At 49.3% G+C, this 22,522-nt stretch overlaps 9 protein-coding genes across 12 annotated transcripts; 4 read left to right on the forward strand and 5 right to left on the reverse strand.

Moving 5' to 3' along the window:
* Positions 1–184: 184 nt before the first annotated feature.
* On the reverse strand, positions 185–2,025 carry AAFC00_002638 (uncharacterized protein; the record flags this gene model as incomplete). The annotated part of the gene is made up of 3 exons (XM_069341980.1): positions 185–1,538; positions 1,596–1,695; positions 1,797–2,025. The coding sequence occupies 3 exons, from the start codon at positions 2,023–2,025 to the stop codon at positions 185–187; spliced, it is 1,683 nt and encodes a 560-aa protein (XP_069198486.1).
* A 2,065-nt stretch (positions 2,026–4,090) lies between these two features.
* AAFC00_002639 (uncharacterized protein) lies at positions 4,091–5,644 on the reverse strand (the record flags this gene model as incomplete). The annotated part of the gene is made up of 2 exons (XM_069341981.1): positions 4,091–5,312; positions 5,364–5,644. 2 exons carry the CDS (start codon positions 5,642–5,644, stop codon positions 4,091–4,093), a joined length of 1,503 nt encoding a protein of 500 aa, XP_069198487.1.
* A 1,167-nt stretch (positions 5,645–6,811) lies between these two features.
* On the forward strand, positions 6,812–7,837 carry AAFC00_002640 (uncharacterized protein; the record flags this gene model as incomplete). Its single annotated transcript, XM_069341983.1, has 1 exon — positions 6,812–7,837. One exon carries the CDS (start codon positions 6,812–6,814, stop codon positions 7,835–7,837), a length of 1,026 nt encoding a protein of 341 aa, XP_069198488.1.
* Positions 7,838–8,145: 308 nt separating this feature from the next.
* Positions 8,146–10,206, reverse strand: AAFC00_002641 (uncharacterized protein; the record flags this gene model as incomplete). The annotated part of the gene is made up of 1 exon (XM_069341984.1): positions 8,146–10,206. One exon carries the CDS (start codon positions 10,204–10,206, stop codon positions 8,146–8,148), a length of 2,061 nt encoding a protein of 686 aa, XP_069198489.1.
* Positions 10,207–13,610: 3,404 nt separating this feature from the next.
* On the forward strand, positions 13,611–14,799 carry AAFC00_002642 (uncharacterized protein; the record flags this gene model as incomplete). 2 transcript variants are annotated; one of them, XM_069341985.1, is made up of 2 exons in its annotated part: positions 13,611–13,716; positions 14,114–14,799. In XM_069341985.1, 2 exons carry the CDS (start codon positions 13,611–13,613, stop codon positions 14,797–14,799), a joined length of 792 nt encoding a protein of 263 aa, XP_069198490.1. The 2 variants fall into 2 exon arrangements, with proteins under 2 accessions (XP_069198490.1, XP_069198491.1); XM_069341986.1 differs by having other exon boundaries at positions 13,623–13,716.
* A 106-nt stretch (positions 14,800–14,905) lies between these two features.
* AAFC00_002643 (uncharacterized protein) lies at positions 14,906–16,094 on the reverse strand (the record flags this gene model as incomplete). The annotated part of the gene is made up of 2 exons (XM_069341987.1): positions 14,906–15,695; positions 15,748–16,094. The coding sequence occupies 2 exons, from the start codon at positions 16,092–16,094 to the stop codon at positions 14,906–14,908; spliced, it is 1,137 nt and encodes a 378-aa protein (XP_069198492.1).
* Positions 16,095–16,664: 570 nt separating this feature from the next.
* AAFC00_002644 (uncharacterized protein) lies at positions 16,665–17,693 on the forward strand (the record flags this gene model as incomplete). 2 transcript variants are annotated; one of them, XM_069341988.1, is made up of 2 exons in its annotated part: positions 16,665–16,952; positions 17,007–17,693. In XM_069341988.1, 2 exons carry the CDS (start codon positions 16,665–16,667, stop codon positions 17,691–17,693), a joined length of 975 nt encoding a protein of 324 aa, XP_069198493.1. The 2 variants fall into 2 exon arrangements, with proteins under 2 accessions (XP_069198493.1, XP_069198494.1); XM_069341989.1 differs by having other exon boundaries at positions 16,668–16,952.
* Positions 17,694–17,856: 163 nt separating this feature from the next.
* On the reverse strand, positions 17,857–18,358 carry AAFC00_002645 (uncharacterized protein; the record flags this gene model as incomplete). Its single annotated transcript, XM_069341990.1, has 4 exons — positions 17,857–18,008; positions 18,065–18,143; positions 18,195–18,252; positions 18,312–18,358. 4 exons carry the CDS (start codon positions 18,356–18,358, stop codon positions 17,857–17,859), a joined length of 336 nt encoding a protein of 111 aa, XP_069198495.1.
* Positions 18,359–19,879: 1,521 nt separating this feature from the next.
* Positions 19,880–20,933, forward strand: AAFC00_002646 (uncharacterized protein; the record flags this gene model as incomplete). 2 transcript variants are annotated; one of them, XM_069348029.1, is made up of 2 exons in its annotated part: positions 19,880–20,113; positions 20,172–20,933. In XM_069348029.1, the coding sequence occupies 2 exons, from the start codon at positions 19,880–19,882 to the stop codon at positions 20,931–20,933; spliced, it is 996 nt and encodes a 331-aa protein (XP_069198496.1). The 2 variants fall into 2 exon arrangements, with proteins under 2 accessions (XP_069198496.1, XP_069198497.1); XM_069341991.1 differs by lacking the exon at positions 19,880–20,113 and having other exon boundaries at positions 20,388–20,933.
* Between the last annotated feature and the right edge of the window lie 1,589 nt (positions 20,934–22,522).

A 22,522-nucleotide genomic window follows, 5' to 3' on the forward strand; every position in this document is an offset into this window, starting at 1 on the left:
TGATTGTGTGGAACTTGCCAAGTAAAGTACGTACGTATGTACAACCAGAAGGGTATAAACAACAGAATAATCCGCCGAACTTTTCTAATTCTCATCCGTCCATTCATCATCCGCGACTACACAGGACAGAGCAGAACAAACAATCAATCTCCCACCATCGTAACATCGCCACTCGCGAACCCGCTTACAGACTCTGTCTACCCCTCGTCTCAAGCGGCAACAAGCACATGGCGACAAACGCAGCAAGGAACAACCCACCAGCGGCATAGATCGGCGCCGAAGGACTGGCATTACTGGCGTGGATAGCGACGATAGGCGCACAGAGACCCGCGATACGGTTCAGAAAGGACGAAATGCCCACGCCGGTGCCTCTGTTTGGCGCGGGGAAGACTTCAGGCGTAAAAGCGTAGAGGACGCCGTACATGATGTTCTGGAAGAAGGCCTCGAGGGACGAAAACGCGAGCTGGGTGCCGGAGTTTGTGCTTGTTGTGAACAGAAACAGAAATATGCCGCTGATGGCTGTTGCTGTCGCCATGCTGCCTTTGCGCCCGAAGTAGGGGATGTTGACCGTGTAGTATCCGATGAACGAACCGGGCACGCCGACGACCGAGGTGATGACGTAGTTGCGGTAGACGATGTTGGTGGGCGTCACGCCTCCTGCGCCGTTCTGCGCCAGATACTGAGGCAGGAAGGCGTTGAAGAGCGGGTAGCCCATTCCGATGGTCGCCCAGATGAACCACAGAAGGCAAGTCGTGACGGCGAGTTTCCAGCCTTCGAAGAGAGGTCCGACGCGCTTGGTCGAGAACTTGCTCAGATTGCGTTTGAGGATCTCGAGGGTGCTGAGCTTGTGGCTCTCACCGGCGACTTCGGGGTCTCCGCCGATCTGGTTCAGGATGTCCTCGGTCAACCAGGTCTTCTGCTTGTTATATGCTGCGATGGCGTGCACGACTCCCACGGCCTCGCTTTGCCGTCCGCGAGATAAGAGGAACTTGGGCGACTCGTGGAGGTTAAAGATGAAGAAGCGGCAGACGAACATGAGGAATGTCAGAGCACCGAGCGTCAGGACGAGATATCTCCATCCCCAGTTGTCGGCCTTTGCGCATGTCGCTGCGGTAGAGTCGCACGAGAAGTTGGGGATGAACGCCCATGCGAGCAGGGACGATATCAACTGACCCACAGGCCACCAGACCGAAAGCAGCGTAAGAAGGTTGTTCATGGAAAAGGGCAGGAACTCGAGGAAGAGTGCACCGTCGACGGGCAAATTACCGCCAACACCGAGTCCGACACAGGCGTAAAGTGCGCATACTCCAATCCAGTTGGGTGCGCCTCCGGCCGCAAGTCCAAAGATACCAGCGATACACAGAGTGCTGTTGAATGCGAGACGTCGGCCGATGACATCGGAGGCGACACCCCAGAAACTGGCACCGATACAAAGACCAACGAATAGCGCAAGAGTGGTGTATCTGACATCGTTCGAGTCCACACCGAATTCAGCAGCGATAGGATCAAGAGTGAGTGCCACACCTTGCAGCCACAAGCTAAGGGTCACGAAGATCAGCATACTTTACCAATTGCTAGTCAAATGGACGACTCACTTATCAGCCAACCATCCAAATCCGCAAAGAATGAATAGTTCCCATTGGTATCTACCCATTCCCATGTCTGATAGAGCCTTGTTGATGACTCTGGATTTGCCTATAGTCACTGGCGTAAGCATTCCACAAAACAAAGTGGCCGAAGGGGACTCTGGGGTCAACGCTGAGCGCCCCACGCGAGAGAGCTGGGTCAGGACATACGGTCATAAGGCGTGTCATGCCCATCATGGCCAATGTCACTTAATATGCCATCTCGCAAGTTTGCTATGCTCAGGCTAACAGCGTCATTACTCGAAATAGAGCCGCTGTCCGCGGCTTTCTCGTTATCTTGGAGCTTGTGCTCCACCGGCATAGGGACGATCACATCTGTGTAATCAGTTTCGTCTTTGGAACTAAAGGCTTTCTTGAAGAAGGCCAGGGGCGAAGGCATAGTTGCTGTTTGGCGCGTAGGGATCAAAGTTCAATGTTGCTTTTGGCTCAGTATGATGATCAGGTAGTGTCGCAATGGGGTTCAATGAATGTGTCGCTGTGGGATTGCCTGGGATCGTCAAGGTAATGCTGCTTTGTTGCAATGGGATATTCCAGTGGTCGCAATGGGCTGGTCCGGTACGTATCACAAGTCCTTATGCAAGCAAAGTGCACACTCGTAGAGACAGGTTCGAGAGGTAGATATTTTCTTTCTGATTGGTCGATAGTCTGGGACTGTATATCGTATATCGTTGTAGCTGAATGGCGTTCGAGGCAGCGACAGCTATTCAGAAAGTTGATTGCTCCGTTCCAGGCTAGACAGCAAGATATAGAGAAAAAAGAAAAGGGAGAAAAGCCTTCCTCTCCCACGGTCATCATATTATATAAAAATCGAGGAAAAGCTTGTTGACCGGCAGAATGCCAAGCAGTGACTTTCTCGTTGCGTTGGTCATTGTCGTTTATATGTACCCACCTTGACCTTGCGGATGCGACGTTGCTGCTAGGGTTTGGCAATGCTATATCTGTCGTGACTCCATACTTGCATTTGCTCTACAAGCAGTAGCTTGCCTATCTGCCCGGGCACCTCAACGTCAAAGGATTCCATTAGTCCTACCTTTATCTGCAAGGGCTGCTGGAGAAAGATTGGTAGTGGGGCAGAAAAGCGAATCCATGTTATAGAGTTCGTTGTACGGGTCGCTCCAATGGCGTCTTCGACCTGGACATTGTGACGATGTACCGGTAATCAAACGGGCACCGTCTCTGTCGATCGTCTCTCTCGACAACTGCCCGAAGCATGGCAAGTACAGGGATTGACGTTATATCCTTCTGTCATAGTGTCCCTACCGAGTCACGAGGATCAAATGCAAGAAGTGCCCGATTGCTGGGGATGTGCATCTGAGGTGGCGTGGGAGGTCCAGTATGGTCTTGGCATGCTCGGCATCGTTGCTCGATGCGTTCCTCTGCGGATCTCCTCGTAGCCTCCTACCAATTGGACGATTTTCGAGCTTTCACATTACGTACATTACAGCGAGTTGCCATGCAAAATTCTGTCGTCTTGAGCATGTGGATTGAAAATACATTCCAGAGGCGTCGCAAACCTAGATTTTGTCCACCTTACAATACAAGGTTGTGGCTTAGAAATGACGATGCAGGCCGCTTGTTGCGTGTTGGCTCAGGTTCGTGGAAGCAGGCTCACGCACTAGCGAACGAGTACCTGAATCATGAAGGATTTTGTTTCGCTGGGGGCCGGCCGCACTAAAACCCACCGCGGGGCAAACTCGACAAATGCTCAAGAAGTCATTTGATGCAGACAGAAAGTGGAGTCAATAGTAGAGGGTGAGGGTTGTCCGGTATCCGTAAACCTAAGGTAGAAGTCCCTTCCAGAGATCTGAGCCGGCACAATCTAATTGCAGTATCGGATGCATATCAGCGTTGGCCGTTGGCTCGTGAAATGCATTGCGCAGTATATTGTTTTATCGACGATGACAGAGCTGTGGGACAAGCTGTGGCCTTTGGTGCTTTGTCCACTCGTTTCACAGGATTGATCAAGATATTGATATTTCTTATACACGCTCCTTGTCGAGCAATTCAGTAGACTGTCTCCATCTTCGATCAGTGCAATGTCGCCTCGGATCTATTGCCGACCACCAATCAGCTCATGCCTGCAATGCGGTGTGCCTAACTTATGGAGTGCCTTGAGCGTAGTCGGTGCATGTTCGGCCCGGTATGATGGCTGGTAATGCTCAAGCTGCTGCTATAACGGACTATGCTGTGAGTAAGGAAGGTGGCGGTAAGTCTACTGTGAGGCTGTGGGCGTATAACGTAAGGTCGCCTTGTCTCCGATCTCGATCATAAAGCCACCAGTGGCGCCGCCCTACTGCTCTTACTTTGACGCACATACGGATTGACCAAATAGAGCGCCGAGGTGATCATCTTTCCAAGTGGGTATCATATGTAACAATCTATATCGAACGCCGTCGCTATGCAATCCACCAACGCCTATCGTACGCCTATCAGCAGCAAGGAGTTTACATCTCCATTTTGGTACCATCCATGAGTTCGTCAGCAGGGGCTTGCTTTCCTTCCTGTTCGATACCGATGTCACCATTGGGCAGGTTTCCAGCTACGTCGACTTGAATCCACCCTCTGATTGACCCATCGTTTGCAAAGATCTTGTCTGCGCCATCGTCTGTTCCATCGACCTCTCGATCCGCTGCGGTCGTGTCTGCAATAACGAGGCCGCTCTCTCTGAAGGTTTGGAGCACTGCTCTTGCGTTGAGCCTGAGCAGACGCTCAGGTTCCTCAGCCTTCATGAGTCTGCGAGTGATGTAGGGAAACAGGATACCGAAGTCAGACTGGGAGAAATGCTGGCTGCTGGCCGGATAGTAGCAGTGTGGCTCTCGGTTCTCGCCATCGTAGTTTGCTGGAGGGGTAATGGCTCTTTTCGCATCATTGCAGTTTCCCGCCCAGTTGAAAAAGCCTTGCGATAGTATACTAACAATAGCTCTTCCGCCGGGGCCACCAGGTGCATATGCAGGAAGTGGATTCTCCCATAACCACTTCTGAGAAGGGCTGCGAAGAGGAAGACACCAGAGGTCAAGTAACGCTATAGGTGTACTTGAGGTGATCTGCTTTGCAAGATCCGAATCAGGCTTTAGTTGGATTAGAGAATTGGCTGCTGCCTCGGGCTTATTCGTCCCATAGAAAACAGTCTTCAATAGCTGAATGGTTGTGCAAGCACCAAAGCTGTGACCCCCGAAGGCAATCTTTCCGGGTTCGTGAACATCAAGTTTGCCTGCAAATTGATCGAGGACTTCCTCACGTTTCTTGCGATCATGAGATGTGTTCTCATCGAGATTATCTACATGCTCCCCCTGGTCGACTTTGAGAAGTGCAGTATGAGCCATGGCAAGTTCCCATAGGCGCATTCTGAGCTGCTTGTCGCGTCCATCGTAGACATCCTGTGTTGGGGTATGGGGTAGATGCAATGCATCCACCGTCCTACTCTCGGTAGTCTTGGTTGCCCTTATGTATTGAATTGGTGAACTACCATCTCGGTGATCCATCGCGATGACAACGAGCCCGTGAGAGGACAGCGATCCGCAGATATGGGAGTACATGTTTCTAGACCCGGCCAGGCCATGGGAGAAGAACATGACTGGCCATCTCTGATTGGGTGTGGGTGGATCGAGTAGAGGTGCATTTCGAAGGGCTGGAATGGTGATATAATACAGCAGAGCAGGAAACAAACTAATGTTATTAGTGACCCGCGGGTTCCTAGAATATCCTTGCAAAACTTACGAGAAGATGCTAGCAAAAGTGGAACCTGCACCGAGGAACTTCGCAAAGGCAGTGATCGTTGGCCGCTGTGGCGAGGGAATCCACCTCACAGGCCTTGTGGTAGGAGTCTGTTCGCAGGGATAAAATACGCGGAAGGCGATAGTCGAGGGAGCGGAGTCGGGAAGAGGGCTTGGGCTTGGTATATCTGCCGCCGGTATCTCGACATCTATCGTTCCCACACGGTAGGGACCAGTATACTCGGGGAAGGCAGGAGTCGGATTGAGCCGAGAGAATAGAGACATGGCGAAGAGCGTACAAACAGTCGATAACGAAATGAAAGACTGAAATGAATAGTAAGGACGTCAAATGTGATAGGTGATGGTGGTAAAGAGAGAAATGGATTCCAGTAGAAGGTGCAAAGAGAATTTTCATGTGAAAGGAGATATTACGTCTGCGACGAGGAGTATAATTACAAGCACACGACACAAGGAGAGTTCTCGGCCGGTGAAATCGCCATTATCCGCGGCGGACATGACGTTTAGCACAACGACCCTCGGAGTTATTTTGAGACTAACCTTATTGGGAAAGTCTGCATGTGTCCAGCATAAAGAATGAATGGCCGACGCCAAAGGAATCATGAATAGCAAGTCGTATGGGCTTATGTTCGTGAAGACGATGGTTGATACAATACATCCGGCCTTTTAAGTGCTTACCTCGCGTTTGATAGTGGTTTGCGGTACTTTTGGGGTGATGCTCATCGTGGTCGTCGAGCCAGGCGAGTAAGCGCGGGTCGCCGATGACCATTGTGCACGAGAGGATCGTTCCTATGAACCTTCGATTCGACTACAGTGCTTTAACTGTTGCGCTTTCTTGAGGTAGCTGTAGCGAGATAGGGAGACGTAATGTCGACGGATATCGGACGCGAAGTGAGGGAAAATCTGTGAGCTGCGAGCAATGGAAGATATATATCTTCGATTTGAGAAGCTCGGAAGTAAGGTCCAAGATGGTCCTTCGAAGCCTGCCACGCTGCAGTAGCAGTCAAGCCATGCCATGCTTACAAGCATGTTGGCGTCGATAGTGTTGGCATCACAGTGAAGCAAGCTGTAGAGCTTTCCTCGGAATGAGTAATTTGTAGAATGAAAGATGGAGTCTCCCGAACCAACGAAAGACGAGATGATGAACATGCGGAGACGAGGAGTTGGCGCCTGGGGTGTACGGCACGTGCGCCCGCATGGTTTACCTTAGCTCCCGCCGTCATAGTCTCAGCGACTTATCATGTTGCTGTATCACAGTACGCTACCCGGGACCTAGTCCTTATCTCAAGTCGTGCCATGATAGAAGCGTAACGTCTATAAAACCAAAGGCGGTCAGCGGCAGGTCTTCTCATGCTTGTCCCGCAGGTCAAGATCTGACATACTCAGCTTCAAGTCATCGAAACACAGGACTGTCAAGTCTAAGACTCAATCATCATGGTCCGTCACCGCCGACCCTCGACGTCCTCGTCGGCCACCAATAACCACTCACACTCTCCGACTCGCGCTTCCCATTCTCCCGTCCGTAACCATCAAGAGCTCGGCAGTATGTACGACTACCTCGCCAAGATAATCCTGCTAGGTCCGTCCAACACGGGCAAGTCGTGTCTCCTACATCGCTTCGTCAAGTCAGAATGGCGCATCCTGTCCTCTCAAACAATCGGCGTGGAGTTTGCTTCCAAGATCGTGAAAGTTGGCACTGGGTCTCGTCGCAAGCGAATAAAGCTCCAGCTCTGGGATACGGCTGGAACTGAGCGTTTCCGAAGTGTCAGCCGGAGCTATTATCGTGGTGCAGCTGGTGCTTTGCTCGTTTATGATGTGAGCTCTAGAGCGACCTTTGACGGGTTGAGGACATTCCTGGATGATGCACGAGCACTGGCTAGTCCCGAGCTGGTGGTCATGCTGGTTGGAAACAAGTCTGATCTGGCTGAGGAGAATCGCGATGACCAGGAGGACTCGAGCTTGATTGAACACAGCACAACTACACCTTCAAGTCTCGACAGCAAAAGCAGTAGCTACCCGTGGGGCAGTGTGAGCAGCAGAAATATGGGACCAAGGATGGGAAGTCATATGAGAGCAACGGTGGCCGAGGGGAGGGAGGTCGGGCCAGAGGAAGCAAGTCGTTGGGCTTCGAGGAATGCTATACCTGTCAATGCTGAAGTCTCTGCCCTCTCGGGAGAAGGTGTCGATGAGATCTTTAACAAGCTTGCCCGAACGATCCTTACCAGGATTGAACTCGGGGAAATCGATCCAGACGATCCTATGAGTGGTATCCAATACGGAGACAGTGGAGGATGGGGTGGCACTGATGATAGTGGCAGTATAAAGAGCAATCTTGTTGATGGCGATACCAGAAGGAGGAGAGGCCGGAAGAGAGGAGGAACAAATAATTGGTCCACTGGTCTCATGGAGTGGGAAGAGGTTTTCAAGCTCGCTCCGTCAAGAAATAGGACTTGCTGCTGATCGCTCTTTCCGCTTTCATACATACCTTACATTCAGCTGCTGTCGCATTGCGGGCAATGCTATAAACTCAGCAGTAACACTTATACGAAAATTGATCGATAACTCATAATCATAATTCATAATTAGGTATCTACTACGGCCACCGGCTATCAGACAGCCTATAAGGACTGTTCCATATCTCTATTCGACAATTGAATATTACCGTCAGTTTGCCGCTGAATACATCTCGTCATGCGAAAGAAAGTACAAACGCTCTAGAAGTCACTTTGTTCCTCGTTCCTCGTTCCTCATCATTGACCATCCCAAGCTCAACTCCATGCTCCATTCGGTATGTATTGATCGATGAACACAGACTCCACTCCGCAGCAGCCATAGTCGTCCGCGTCCTTGACAATATGCTCTCTAGTGCGCATATCCTTCTGCTCGCTGTCCACATTCGTCGGGTGACATGGAACCTCCTGCGCCTCTAACACCGCTTCGTGATCTGCTTCGCCAGACTGCACGAAGCTCTGCGTTTCATTGCCATCCGGCACATCCTGCTCATCTTCGCCCGGGCGCTCTTCGCAGATATCCGCGTCAGTACGAATCGATGCATCGAGGACCACATGTCCAAGCTCGTCTTCTGCGGCGTTGCTTGCGTCGCTTTGCCATTCTTTTGCATTATTGGGCGTCGGGGTCTCAGATCTTTCGTAAGTCTCCACGACCAGCTCGTAGTCCGTGTGCAATGCAATAGGTACCGCAACGTCTTGCAGTGCATCTTCGGCTACTACAGTGGTATGGACTTCTTCGCGTTCGGGCGTAATGGCGGCAGAGGGCTTTATTGGATATGGAATGGCTGAAGTAGGCTCAAAAGTCGAGACCATGGGCGGTAGCAGGGAGTCTTGCTCAGCATAGTCAGTAAGATCGACGAGGTGGTCCAGAGTGTCGCTAGCAACAGTGCTTGGTGCAGAAAAGCTGGTTTCTGCTCCTAAAGCATTACCAGTACTTCGGAGAGTATCCGACTTCTGTATACCCAGCCCATGAATTGTCGAGAAGAAGATCGTGATGATCAGAAACCCTACGGCGATGTTTCGTCTATCTTGTGCCAATAAATAGATATAGTTCTTGAGGAGAACACTGAGCGGTATGTCTTTCGTCGTGTATACCGAGGGAAGATGCTGCTCTCGATAAACTGGTTTCTTGACCATTGGTGAGCTTGTGAGCGGCTTTCCGGTTTTGGGCAAATTCTTGGTGGGCTTCTTAGAGGGATCATGGCCTAATGGTGTCGCTACCGGTGCTTCTTCGACCGGTATTGGATCCGACCTTACTTCCTCTCGGAATGGCTCCTCGGTGTGGGTTTCCGTGTTCCTTGTAGCTCTATGCAATCCCTCGATGGCTTCGTCGTCTTCTACCTCTTGCGCCACATCCAGTCTTCTCCTTATAGCTTCGTTGATGAAGGGGCGAACCTCGACATCTACCTTTTCCATTTGCCACCATGCTGCTTCCCATGCCCCTGATCCAAGCATACCATTGGAAGCGTAGACCTTGATGTCCCACCTCCTCTCTATACTTCGACTGAAACACTCTGCATCCCCACAAGTAGTGCATACGTCTTCGCTGCGCCTTATGTTGCGGCTAGCGTAGCCGCTATCATCGTTGCATCCTGACTCATGATCAGCATCGTGTTGACTCTCAGAACTTTCGAGATCCAAAGAATCAATGATGCTTTTTTCTAGCAAGTCGAAGTCTTCCTGAGGATGCGGGATCAGGAGACCTCTTTGCAATATAAGTTTTGTGATGCGATCTTTTAGTAAAAGCAGGTCGTCCATCATGTTCTTGGGAAGGACCTTTTTTACCGTATCTAGGCTCCATGGAAATTCACCGGGTAAAAGACTGATATGTAACAAGACCAGGGCACCTTGGAGCGACTGCGCTTCGTCGTGTCTATCCCTTGTTCTTGGTCTCGGACTTGCTCGCACCCCAGCTGATCTTCTAGAACTGCCTGTCCTGTAATTGACCCGTGGAGGGAGGCGATCCGACGGACCATGCCCTCTACTGACCGCTGACGAGCGCAGAAATGGTCGTGGCTCCTTAGTGGGTGTGTATTGCATTTCACTTTCCGAGGCATGAGCCGACGACGGTAGAGAAGAGACAGACGTTGCTGTTATATTTGGAATGCCCCGTCGCAGTGGGGTTGTTCGATCGTCATTATTACCAAGAAAGTCGCGGTCCTGATCGACATACTGCCTATAGGGGCTCGTCTCTGTCTCCTCAGTCCCTTCAACTGGAGAATCAATCCTGATGCTTGCATTGAACTCGGGAGGGCCATCGCTTGTATCATCACTGTAGATTGTAAAGGGCGTCCGTTGCATATCACCCTTGGCACCCATGATGGCCCGGTAGGACTCGTGAGTGATTAGTGAAGCCAACAGCAGCCGTTATGCGTCGAAAAACGGGAGTGGTTATGGAGATGGCAAAGCTGGAGAAGTCTGTTCTATGATAATCCGCTTGTTGGCACACGCAAATAGTAAAGGCGGCGTTGCTGGGGCACCGTATATACCATGCCGTAGCAATCTAAAGTCCGCGGCTTTTTAACTCCGAATAACCACCCGAGTGGTCGCATTCGGTAGTGGTCGATTGAAGATAACTCTGCATGATGATTAGGACAAACGGCCTACGACAGCGCCTACTGCACATAATAGGTGGGTTGAAATCGACATGTATATATATATATATATATATATATATACTTTAAATATGATTCGTGAGCTTAAGGTCTCTGATCGTGACCGTCGGAATCGATCGCGTACTCCTTTCAAGATCAATATCAGTCTCTGGTAACAATAGATTCGGCTCGCTTTGTACTTCGCCATTCGAGTCCCGGCGTTTATGCCATTCTATTTTCGCACTCTCGAGATCCTCCCATGTTTCCGACGGAGCGTGGGCGTGACGCGTGTCATATTGACCTGTGCTCCATTGCGACAATGGCTGTGGACGTTTTCCGACATCAGAGCTTAATTGCGTAACCACCTGTGGGAATTGGTGAATGACTGCCACTGTTGAGATGGACTTGTCCTGTGAGTCCATCTCTCGGTCAATCTTTTTAGTTACATGGGATGTCTCGGGCCAGGTCACTTCCGATTCGCAAACCGAGTTCGCGGTCGATTTTGTGCCTCCTGTCGCCGCAATGTGGGCATTATATGGGTAGCCATACGCAGCGAAATCCCCTTGCTTCTTCGTGTTCAGGGCTATATCTGAGGATTTTGCAATCGAAGGCTCGGGACGTTTGCTGAAGTATGTTGCTCTGGCCAAGCGATGCAACCATCGCCAACCAAGTGCTACTTTTGCCGAGAGAATTCTGAGGAGCGGTCTTAGTGTCGCTAAAGATCCTGCTGTATTCCTAGGCCTGCTTCGGCTTGCGAAAGCTGGGCATGTGTGAACATGTTTCCAAGGAAGTGGATTGTTTTGTCGTGCAGAATATGGATGAGTGCTATGCGGACTAGGGCAGCTATGCTGCCGAGGGTGCCCAGAGAAAGGATGAAGCACACCGATACTCGAATCCGCAATGGCATGTTGAGTTTAGGGATCATAGCGATAGGTAGTAATGCGAATAGCCAATCTGTGAGTGCGCCTAGGATCGAACCGGAATAGAGGAGTGCTTCGGTAGTCCGCTGACTCATGCATTGACCTCTCAGCAGGTTGGCTGAGAAGTGCCTTGGATCACCACATTCGAAAACTACAAGAACATCAGTCACGAGTCCAGAAATGCGGAAATAAAAAGGTCCTTACTCATCACAAACATAAATGCAATGGAGAACAAAGTATAGATCGTTATACTGACTTGTATGACCTAGTCTACGTTAGATGATTGAGTCTCGCTTCGAGAGAGAATTAAAAATACCTTCTTTTGCCATGTAGCCGTGACTACTCGGATATAGAATATAGCCAGAGAAATTTTGAGTAGTATCATAGTGCATGTGCCGATCGCCATATCATACGTCCAAAGCTTGAGGTTCCCAGTACGTTTCCAGCAAGCATACTTTCTTATAACTTACCTGCAGAATGTCGGATACTAGGTCCGGATCTGATGCGCCGTTCAGCATCTCGTAAGACGCCGCAAAGTTCACACCCGACATGGCAGTGAAGCAAAACTGTTCTTGGGTCAATATGTGCCTCCAGCGAGCAGCCTCATCTTTCTTACGAGGCTTAACGCCATGGCAGCGTCATCCCAACCAAGTGCTTTGAGTAATAGGCTTCGAACATAAATTCTCAGAGCTACTGCAGTCCAACATAGACCGATGAGAACACCTGTCGTAACGATCAACCTGTTGGCTTGATCGAAATCTACCAGAGCTGCGGATGACTTTCCCCTTAGGGTATATCAGCGTTCATAAGATGTCGAAGAGGATTTGGCTTGTCAGTAGCCTGAGTTTCAATGAGAACTGCCGATTGCTTATACGACCGCTGGCGGCATATGGGCTGCAGTGACTCGCCAATATGGCTCAGACTCGGCGACGCAATCGGCAACGTTGATCGGTCTATTTCCTGCCACAGATCTCAGTGTTCTGTCATGCCGTTGTCTTGCAGCGTCTTGTACCAATGATTCGAGCTAAGGGACAGTCTGGTTCGGCGTGCATCCACCGTTTTATGAATACCTTTAGATCGCGTTCTACCTGTTCGAGATCTGCGTTTTTCTTTTGAACATTTAAAGTCGTTCACTTAGACTTGATTCTCTGTGTCATCGGTCTCATAGTCATTCGGACTAGATTTACCTCCAGGACGTGGGCTGTTCTCGATTTTAAGGAGTTCAACAAACCACTTGCCCCACTTCACTCCATTCAGCATCCGAAGAATGCGTGAATCTATACTGGATCGACCGGAATCGGTTCAGGCTGAGACTAGACCGTTATCATAGGTACAGGCAGAGACTATGAAAATGATCCAGCAGGACGGAGTATTACAAAGCTTTCTTGGAAAACCGTTTTGTCGACAAGGATGAGGCACTCGGGAATAGGCCATTAAATCTTGATATGATTATTCCCATGCAAGAACGATAATACATAGCATAAGTGACAGCAGAGTACATGGCTCGGTACTGTGATGTTCTTCTTCTTCTTCTTCTTCTGCTTCTGCTTCTGTGTGTGAGTTTGTCCGGCGCGTTCTGTTAGAATCATGCAGTCGGAAGTTCTGCGTAGGTCATTTGCATATGACAATTTAACGTTGAAAGGCGAGCCCGAACTCGAATATGCAAACGCGTTTGTGCATCTGTGAGGCGCCACATCACCGTGGTTTAGAGAAGCTACTGAGACAGTATGTAGTGTACAATGATACCTTACTGAAAGATCGTGAAAATATTAGCACTATACCTGTTAACAGCATGGAAAAGACATACCCCATTACGGGGTGCAAGGTAGTTCAATACTAGTATTGTCTTTGGGATAGACAGATACTTCAATCGCTGGTGCGCTATATTGATAGGAATCAAGTAAAGCGCAGTAATGTCAGCACTGATTTCCAAAAATTTATTGGTTCATCAATCTTAGACCAGGAATGGGGTCTTAGGATGTTGCGATGCAAAAGCACGAATTGAATGTGATGAATGCAAACGCCTCAACGCCGTGACTTCTCGACTTCGGCTGTGGATCCACAATATCAACAACACAACGTCTGTTGTGCACAAGTGCCGACTTCACGCTCTAGAGTTTTCTAGGTGGGCTTAGTAAAGTCTTCGGCACCAAGCGATTAAGTAACATATGCAAATGAAAGTGTTGAAGTTGTTCTAAGACGTGGCCGTATGGCTGCAAACATGGCCGAATATACACAACCTTACCAAGCAAATATCGGCGACGATGTGGATGTCAATGAAGAGTATGAAGACGATGGAGACGAAGGCGAACTTGGTAAGTTAAATTTTGCACCCTGTAATGGTTTCCTGCCTGGGTATTTCTCAGGCATTGCTATATGTTATGCATAGGGTGGTTTTCATCGCCCAGATATCACCATCACTTGGACCTTTTCCACTGTTCACTTGACCATCGCGTATAGCTATGCAGATGCATTTCCCCATCCATGTGTTTAGAGATCATCTCTTGACTGTTCCCAAATTCTACAAAATCACTCCAATGATGAGAAGGACGCAAAAATGGATTTTACCCTTATGGACATCACCTCAGTCGTTGTCCATAACCATGTCGATTCAGACGACATGAGCATGGACGATCTTTCCCATGAGCAATCGTCCAGTAGCACACCTTTGATTCTAGCAGTCTTTCGCTCAGTACTCTGACTATCAATTAGACCCTACAGATATTTCACAACTTCAGGCCTCTCTTCCGCCACGCGGTCTGAAGGAGATATCGTCGTTGGCCTCCTGGACAGTGTCTACGAGTAAACCCGGATGTGGCGTAGCTGCGCTACGTAATCCCGACACGTCGCTCTTCTGGCAGTCGGACGGCCCACAACCACATCTTCTAAGCATACATTTCTTCAAGCTCGTTAGCATAGTACACATGCGCATATTCCTGGACTTCGACAACGATGAGAGCTATACGCCTACGAAGATGCAATTCCTTGCAGGTATGGGCGTATACGATGTGCAGGAGTTCTGCGAGATGAATTTCGAGCAGCCACGGGGATGGATCGACGTGGACTTCTCGCAAGTCGGCCCCGTAGACGCTGACGACGACTTCGGAGAGGAGGATGCTTCTGTCAACTGGGAGAATCGACCTGTGCTCAGATGCTTTCTCGTGCAAGTTCGCATCTTGGAGAACCACCAGAACGGCAAGGACACGCACTTGAGAGGGCTACAGATCTTTGCCAAGGATGAGAGAGCGGACGAGGCTAGAGAGCGGAGATCGAGTCTCGGAGACGTGCTGGAGAACGGGCGTACGATACCGGAGAGGCCGAAGAGGTCAACAAAGAAGAAACACGATGGGCCCAGACCGAAGAAGGCAAGCTGGATGTTGGAGCCAGAGCTGAGATAAGGTCGCTCAGGGCGGATTCGCGCACTTCCTGTTTATTCACGAACTGCAAGCATGATATTGATCACCAGAGATAATCCGGGAGCCTAGTCTAAAAGCAATGGGGTATCTAAAACAATGATGACAGATCCTGTGTAATGGCGGAGGCATTGGCTGCACTGGTAGCAAGCCTTGCTTTTCTTTCCTCTGATTCTTTCCTTCCCTCGACTCCACGAATGAAGTCCATCCTTCCCAAGAAGCCCTGCTTACTTCTGCCATACACGTCCAGTTCTTCCTTGAGACCTTCCTTGTCGACATGTGCAGCCCAATCGATAGCGCTTTTCTGCACGGTGGTAAGTTTCTGCACCTTGCCCTTCCTCTTGTCCTCTTCGGCTTTTCTCAACTGCTGAGCCAAGACATCTGCTCTCGTCGGAGCACGTAGACGTTGGCGTTCCAATGGGAGGCCCTTCACTTCGCCTGTAGGATTGGGCTCAAAGGCAGAGGATCGACGGAGGGGCCGTCGTAACTGCGCAGTGCTGACTGCGTGCTCATCACCTCCAGTCGCTGATTCCTCGGCCTTTTTCTTCTTGTCTCTAAGTGCAAGATATAGTTTGGCTTCTGCAGAAGACTTATGCACACGCTTTTCTTCTGTGTGAGTCTCGCCCGCGAAGCCATATGTGCGTTTTATCACAATCATTTCGTCGTCGTCGTCATTAATTCCATCCGCCACGGACTGCTTGCTGCGATCCAAAATGGGCCCTTCCGATGCATTCTTGTTCGAAGAGTCGACTGCATCCACATTAGATTGTTCGGGATTCTGTCGGCCGACGGGGGCACTACTGAGCTTGGCCCAGAGCGATGCGACGTCTACCGTGACAACACCCTTGTCAGCGCTTTGAAATTCTGCCTTTTCTTCCTTTCTAATACCGAGTCAGTAGATGACTGAGATATGAGGTGTTGCTTAAAACATACTCTGCTCGCCTCTGTGCTCGGGTTTTTATAAGCCCTCCCTCGCCGCCACTATCGTCGTCTTCGCCGGTCTTTCTCTTTTTTCGTTGCGACTTCTTCAGTTCTTGGATAGTTGCTTCGTCTCCGGAGTCCAGCTCCTTGTCCACGATTCCGGCAGGTACATGCTTGCGCTTTCTGCCTCCTTTCTTGGCCGTAGTCGCGACCTCTGCGATCTCCGCCTCGCTGTCTGAAGATGCGGAAAGTTGGTCATCGTCATTCGCATCTACGGCGGTTGGATCAAAGTCATCGTCTTCTTCTGAGTTGTACTGATCGTTGTTCGCGGGCACATTTTCATCAGCTGTTGGATGCATCGTGTAGCTCCATTACCATCTTATGAGCTTCAGTATACGTTCGAGTTTCACAACATTTATACTTGATGAGTCGGTCACATGCGACGGAAACTTGAGAGTTCTTAATGTGTATGTCAAGGTGGCGCATTCGATAATGGTTTGCACTGTTTGCATCGTTCCCCACGTCCGCCGGTGGCTAATCGCTCTGCTCATAGCATTGTTATCTATTCACCGGAAAGCACTTGTCGTATGTTTAAGCACATTCTGTGGTAATTGCCTCGAATATCCATCTGATGACATGCGTTAAGACGATCATAGATTACAGTCGCTATCTGGTGATCTACAGGTATAATAGCATCTGAAGCACGCAAAAGTGCAAAGGCAGATCGTATTGACACACTGCAGATCGATTTCGGCATTGCAGATTTGTAAGAACATGGACACAGACACATAGTGTACTTGTAGCTTCTGTCATGGGTCTACAGAAGATCAGTAATGACATATCTACCATACGGAATCTGCAGACCCCTTGATATTAACCCATCTACGATAGCTCCGTATCTGAAAATTGCGTAACATTGACCACAGTGAATGATGGCAGAAACATCCACATCCAAGCGTTTGGCTATATTCCCGGCCTCAGGCGGGCTAGGCGGAGGTATTTACCACTACCTCTTCGAGCAACGATTAATTTCTCCAATTGATGTTGTGCTCATCTCTCGCAATCCGGGCAAGGTCCCCGAGAAATACAAGGCGGCTGGTGTAACGACTCGACAAGCCGACTACGACAAGCCCGAGACACTAACGCATGCTTTCGAGGGAGTTTCATACTTGATGTTGATCTCTTATGCGTCTATCGAACATGAGCACCGAGCAAATGTATGTTGTGTTCCATGGTCTTTGGAGACTGATATCCTTGTTGAACGTAGCTAGGTCCACAAATTGGCCATTGATGCAGCTAGAGCAAGTGGTGTTCGTCACATCTTCTACAGCTCTCTTGCCTACGCTGGTGATGGCCAATCGTCGTCTGCTGCTTTCGTGATGCAAGCACATCTTGATACAGAAGCGTATCTAGCATCTCTATCGAAGCAAGATCCGTCTTTCACGTACACCTCCATTAGGGAAGGAATTTACACAGAGGCGATCCCCATCTACACCTCCTTTCTCAACTTCGAGTCGCCAGCCGAGACCATTTGCATTCCTCATAGCGGGTCTGGACCAGGAGTGGCATGGGCGAAACGAGACGAACTTGCGGAGGCATCAGCTCGTCTTATCGCGGCATACACAAAGTCTCCGAATTTGTTCCCTCATACGAACAAGACAGTGCTGCTTTCTGGGTCACAAGCTTGGTCACTCTCGGATACAGTAGGTCTAATAGGCAACATTGTTGGAAAAAAGATCTCTATTCAGGAAGTCTCACTCGACGCGTATCTTCAACAGCCTCATATCGAGAGTGCCAAAGGCTACGGATCGGGCGATCGCGCCTTGCGGATGGCTACAGCTTTTGATGCTATGAAGCAGGGGGAGACAGCTGTTGTATCTCCACTTCTGGCACAGCTCCTCGGGCGTGAGCCAGAGTCTCTCGAGGTGACGCTTAAGAGCATTGTTAACGGAGCTTGATAAGAGGGTCAAACTTAATGCGATGTATCAAAAACCTATCACAATATCTTTTCTTCGTCGTCACTAGCATTACTGATACGTGCACTTTAATGCTGTCATTAACTCGTATGATAGGCTATGAAACTATGATAGACAATGTTGGTCAATAACATATCAAAACTATTTACTTCTGGAACGTGGTGTTCTCGCCCTTAGCCAACGTGTCTTGAACAGAACCACCAATCGAACCTGACGGGGTGAATGCCTTGCCGATTGCACCATCCTTGTCAAAAGGACCACCCACCTTCTGAGCGGCACCACCGAGCATGCCACCAGCTGTTACACGTATCAGTAAGATGCCGCCGGTAAAGTCCGTCTGATGGAGTACTCACTGGTGAATTGTTTGCCAATTGCGCCACTTGCATCAAATGCTGAAGTACCTGTGCCGGTGGTCTTCACGCCTGCGGGCTCCTGCGGATTGTAAGTATACAATCTCACATATGTGACTGTGCAAACACCTACTCCTCTTGGTTTGGTGACCTCGGGCATACCATCCTCCAAGTTTTGGGCAATGGCAGCACTGATGCATTGTCAGTCTCTATCAAGTGACCAATATATGCTTTCAGGTCAGATACTCACGAAGCTGCACCCTTGTCCATGGTCTTTGCTGATGAATCGCCGTCCATGTTAACAATGTGTAAGTAAAGATGTAGAAATAATGACTCAAGGTAGTTGACAAAGCAAATGTATTACTGGGTAATGGATGGTGTGAGCTTCAGGAGGCGCTCGCTCTGAGGAATATATAGCTGGAATACTTCTGATTCATCAGACAGTCATCGTGCGAGTTATTGTCGTCACGACTCTACTATGGTATGGTACCCCATCGTAACATGGGCGTCATCTGAAGTGGTCTTGACACTCGTATGCGTCATGGACATCTTCAGATGTAACAGTCTTGGCAAATGAGGTCTGGTATTCATTAACAAACACTTCTACACAATCAGAAGATCTAGTAGAAGACCTAGGATTTGTCCATTTCATGAGACACTGTACTGGCAAATTTAAGGAGACGTAATTTGTTTGGCCGGATGGAGCAACAAACCCCCGTCTATGCTTACCTTAAACATGTATGAATCCCCAGATTTCACACTTCGTTATGCGCAGGCCACTCCGACGGGGTAACATTTATCCTAATAATTAAGGGACCTTATGAGTGCATATGCACAACAAGAGCGCAGTACTAGGCTACGTGAGGCATGCCGCATTCTTGTACATGTATCAAGAAAAGATGAGACTTCCATAAAGCCTCATAAGCTCACCGCCTGCAATGCTCTTCCATAAACCAGACCAGGCAATGTTAGTGGTGGTAGCAAACTCAAGGTTGCGTTTCTTGTGCATAAGGTAGCAAGCTCAAAGATCGGACTAAATCCAAACTCTATCTGGCATACCTTAGCCTTGCGCTCCACTTATGACGGGGATCCTTCGGCATCCTTTCGAGGTATATCGATCTCCTCCGATGTATTGATGGTATGGTAACATGAATTGAGACAAACAACGAGCATTCGGAATCTCTAAGGTACTCTGAAGCTGCATGGCAACAAGTCACAGCCCACGCGCCTTGCATCCTTGACATGACTTCTGAGTCGACAGGATGCTGACTTCGTAAGTATCCTCGTACTGGCTGACTCGGCATCCTGCACAGCAAGACTGTTTCCGACAGCATGTTCGGCCCCTCCTAAGGACCATCCCGGTTCGTACCTCTGTAGAGCCCAGCGTAAACGTATCCTGGTCAAGCTATGATAGGAAATTGCACATGCATAGCTGTCAATTATAGCACGTACGACGACCCTTGACCGAACACGCGAGAGCTGCCGCTACCTTCACGTACTTTAGTCGCGTGTTTCGCTCTGATGTAGAACACAACCGATCTTGTCCTACAGTGGGTAGCTGCAGTTTACTCGAAGCCTTTCCGCCCCAATTTCTTTGTCCCTGCTGCTCGATTCCGATGCTCCGTCCTGTCACTTGAAATTTGTTGCCCAAAGGTTTCTGACTGGACCACAACGCCTTCAGCACATGATACTCCTTGGATAGACCAGAAAGGCTTCATCGTGGCTGACGAATCGACTCTCTTCCCTGAGGCTCTTGAGGATTTGAACTTGATTCCAAACAATCACGCCAACGTGGCTCACGTCAATGGTACACATCCGATGGAATTAAAGACTACAATACAAGATCTCAACAATGGCATTTCGCCCACTCTCAGTCGAATCTCGAGCCAAAAGAAGGATGATTTCGGCTTGACCACATCAATTGATGGAGAGAGAAAGTTGATGCAATATCTCGAGGATCGACTTACGTATGAGATTGGTCATTCTACATCTGCGCTACATCGAATACATAGGGATTCTCCGGTGATAGCTGAGTTGCGAACCAATGTCATAGTAAGTGTTTTTACTTTCCCAATGTATGTGGTCTGTACCGATCTAACCTTTGACTAAGGTGAAAGATGAATATACCTTGGTGACAGACATGTCCTATCATCTCTCTACACGTTTCTCCTGCCCCGAGTCGAGCATCATGATCAATCTAGATCACAGCGCGTGCCTTCTCCATGCAGGTTCATTCGAGCCTGCGTATATATTGACCATCTCTGCGATACCGTCTCATATCCATGCGAGTTCTAACAAGCGCAATTCCGCCTTGGTCCAGTCTTTCATGGCCGATGTTCTCTCAGTCCCACCAGAGCGTGGTGTACTACGCTTCGTTGCCATCCCTGAGGAGAGTCTCGCATACAATGGAACGACAATATTGGCAGAAATCGAACGCTTCGAGAGGCAGCAGCAAGCTGAAGAAGCTTCAATCATGACTAAACGAAGTTTAGTGAGAGGGTCGCGACGAAGTTTTACCACACCAAAATTACCGAGCTCTAGACCCGAAACACCACGTATACCCGACAGTATTGCTGACGGTGGTTCCCCTGTTCGGCCATACCTCTCGACTTATACTTCTGCCACATCTCAGGTCACAAATGGAACATCGGTGGGAAGCAAGCAAGCAACGGTAGCTGCGTTACCAGGCAATAACAGCAAGCCCTTGAACGGTGTGCTCAAAGATAATTCTACTTCATCTACAAGGCAGAGCAAAAGAAAGAGTCTAGGCTACAACTTTACCTCGACCTCATCGTACAGTCTCAAGGATGCAGAGCCCATGCCAAAGGTCAATAAGCGTAAAAGCATTCTTGCTGTCTTCCGGAAATCATAAACCCCTGAGTCATATTCGAGGGAGCAATTTTACACGAAGGTCACCCAGTTGAACATCGTATACTGTGCGCTTACGCTCCTATACGTCTGGCATTTTCCTGAAAAGCTCATCGGGATCAAGGACGCCGCTAGCCACTGAGGGCAAGAAAGAGCTTGATAAAGTATTGCAGTCTAACCTTGTAGCATACGATCACGTCGTCTGCCTCGCTACTCCTCTCATTGATCGTGTACAAGCTTTCTCGCTTGATCGTCACCATTCCGATGCCATGCCCAGGTGTTCGCAGTCTTCATGGCGTCTCATGGCCATACACATGAAATTCTGGACTTCCCTTACCACTACTGGTTCCAGGGATGTCTCTGTGGCCTCCACCGGTAATGATTGATCCCAGCTCTTCGCCTTTCTCTTCGCCCACTCGGCTCTGCCAACGTGCAACAGAAAGGTTGCTGACTGCAAACCCAACTATAAGGAGATGCGTTACAAATACCGGGATTGTAGCAAAGTAGGCATATCGCTAGATACTCGATTTAGCTTGGAATCAGCCAACACGTTGAATAGTCACAGGATGCTCACACTTTCGTGGCAGAGCGCCGAGAAGTTAGACGGAGATCCAGCAGAGGAGGCCCATTGGCATGTCCATGTTTGCATGCTATCCGTACCCGGAGCAGCATTGTTGATTGCAGCCGGGAAGGCAACTTCGACCACTGCTGTTATTGCAGCAAGACTGCTAAGTACAAGCAGAACATACCGTGTCGAGGACTGTTCTTTTGTCAGCACAGCAGATACATGTCACAACGAACTATCTGAAACACACCGCTTTCGCAAAAGTTGCACCACAAATCGACGCATTCAGCAGTATGAGGGACGCCGAAGCCCCAATCAATGTTTCTAAGCCCCTGGCATCAAAGTGCGAGGGCCAGATTGGAAGCCACCACAGGTTAGTGCTTCGCTGCTGGTCATATGAGGATAAGACGTGAGATGCTGTTCCTGCGATAGTTGCGGACAGGCATAAGGAAAAGACCGAGAGAGCAAGGATAGACCTAGGTCGGCTGCTAGCTCGTGACATCGTGCTCGATACTCCACAGAAGCAACAAGAGCCAACGTGGCAAAGTTTGGAAGAGGTCGCAGGCGAAGGGAGAACAGCAAATTGCAATGGGTGTCAATACCGAAAAGAAACTCGAAACGGCTTGGAAATACTTGGTAGGCCAGGAAGTCAAGACCGCGGCGAGGACTGAAGACTATAAGATTGCTGTCAAGCACATTCTGGAATGGTAGCCATACCATGGTAGCGCTTACAGTGATGGCCGTGTAGGATTCGAGCGCTTATGAGAGAAAATGAAACTTGAGGTTCGAACAATAGTGTGTGATGAGTGCGCCAACGAGCTCTACATGTTCATCCCCAATGAGACAGGACGTTCAAGCAAGCGACATGCATAACGCGGTGTCAGTAACACTGTACATGTCAGACTACGGGGCATGCAGGATCATCCATGTATAGCAAACCAGGGCATCTAGTGTACATTCAACTTCTCATTGGTTGTGGTAAAGGTGGTCGGCGCGTACAGGAATAGAGAGATTTTGTGTCTGCAACC

Source organism: Neodothiora populina (assembly GCF_041146345.1).
Source record: "Neodothiora populina strain CPC 39397 chromosome Unknown canker_contig_15, whole genome shotgun sequence".
NCBI lineage: Eukaryota > Fungi > Ascomycota > Dothideomycetes > Dothideales > Dothioraceae > Neodothiora > Neodothiora populina.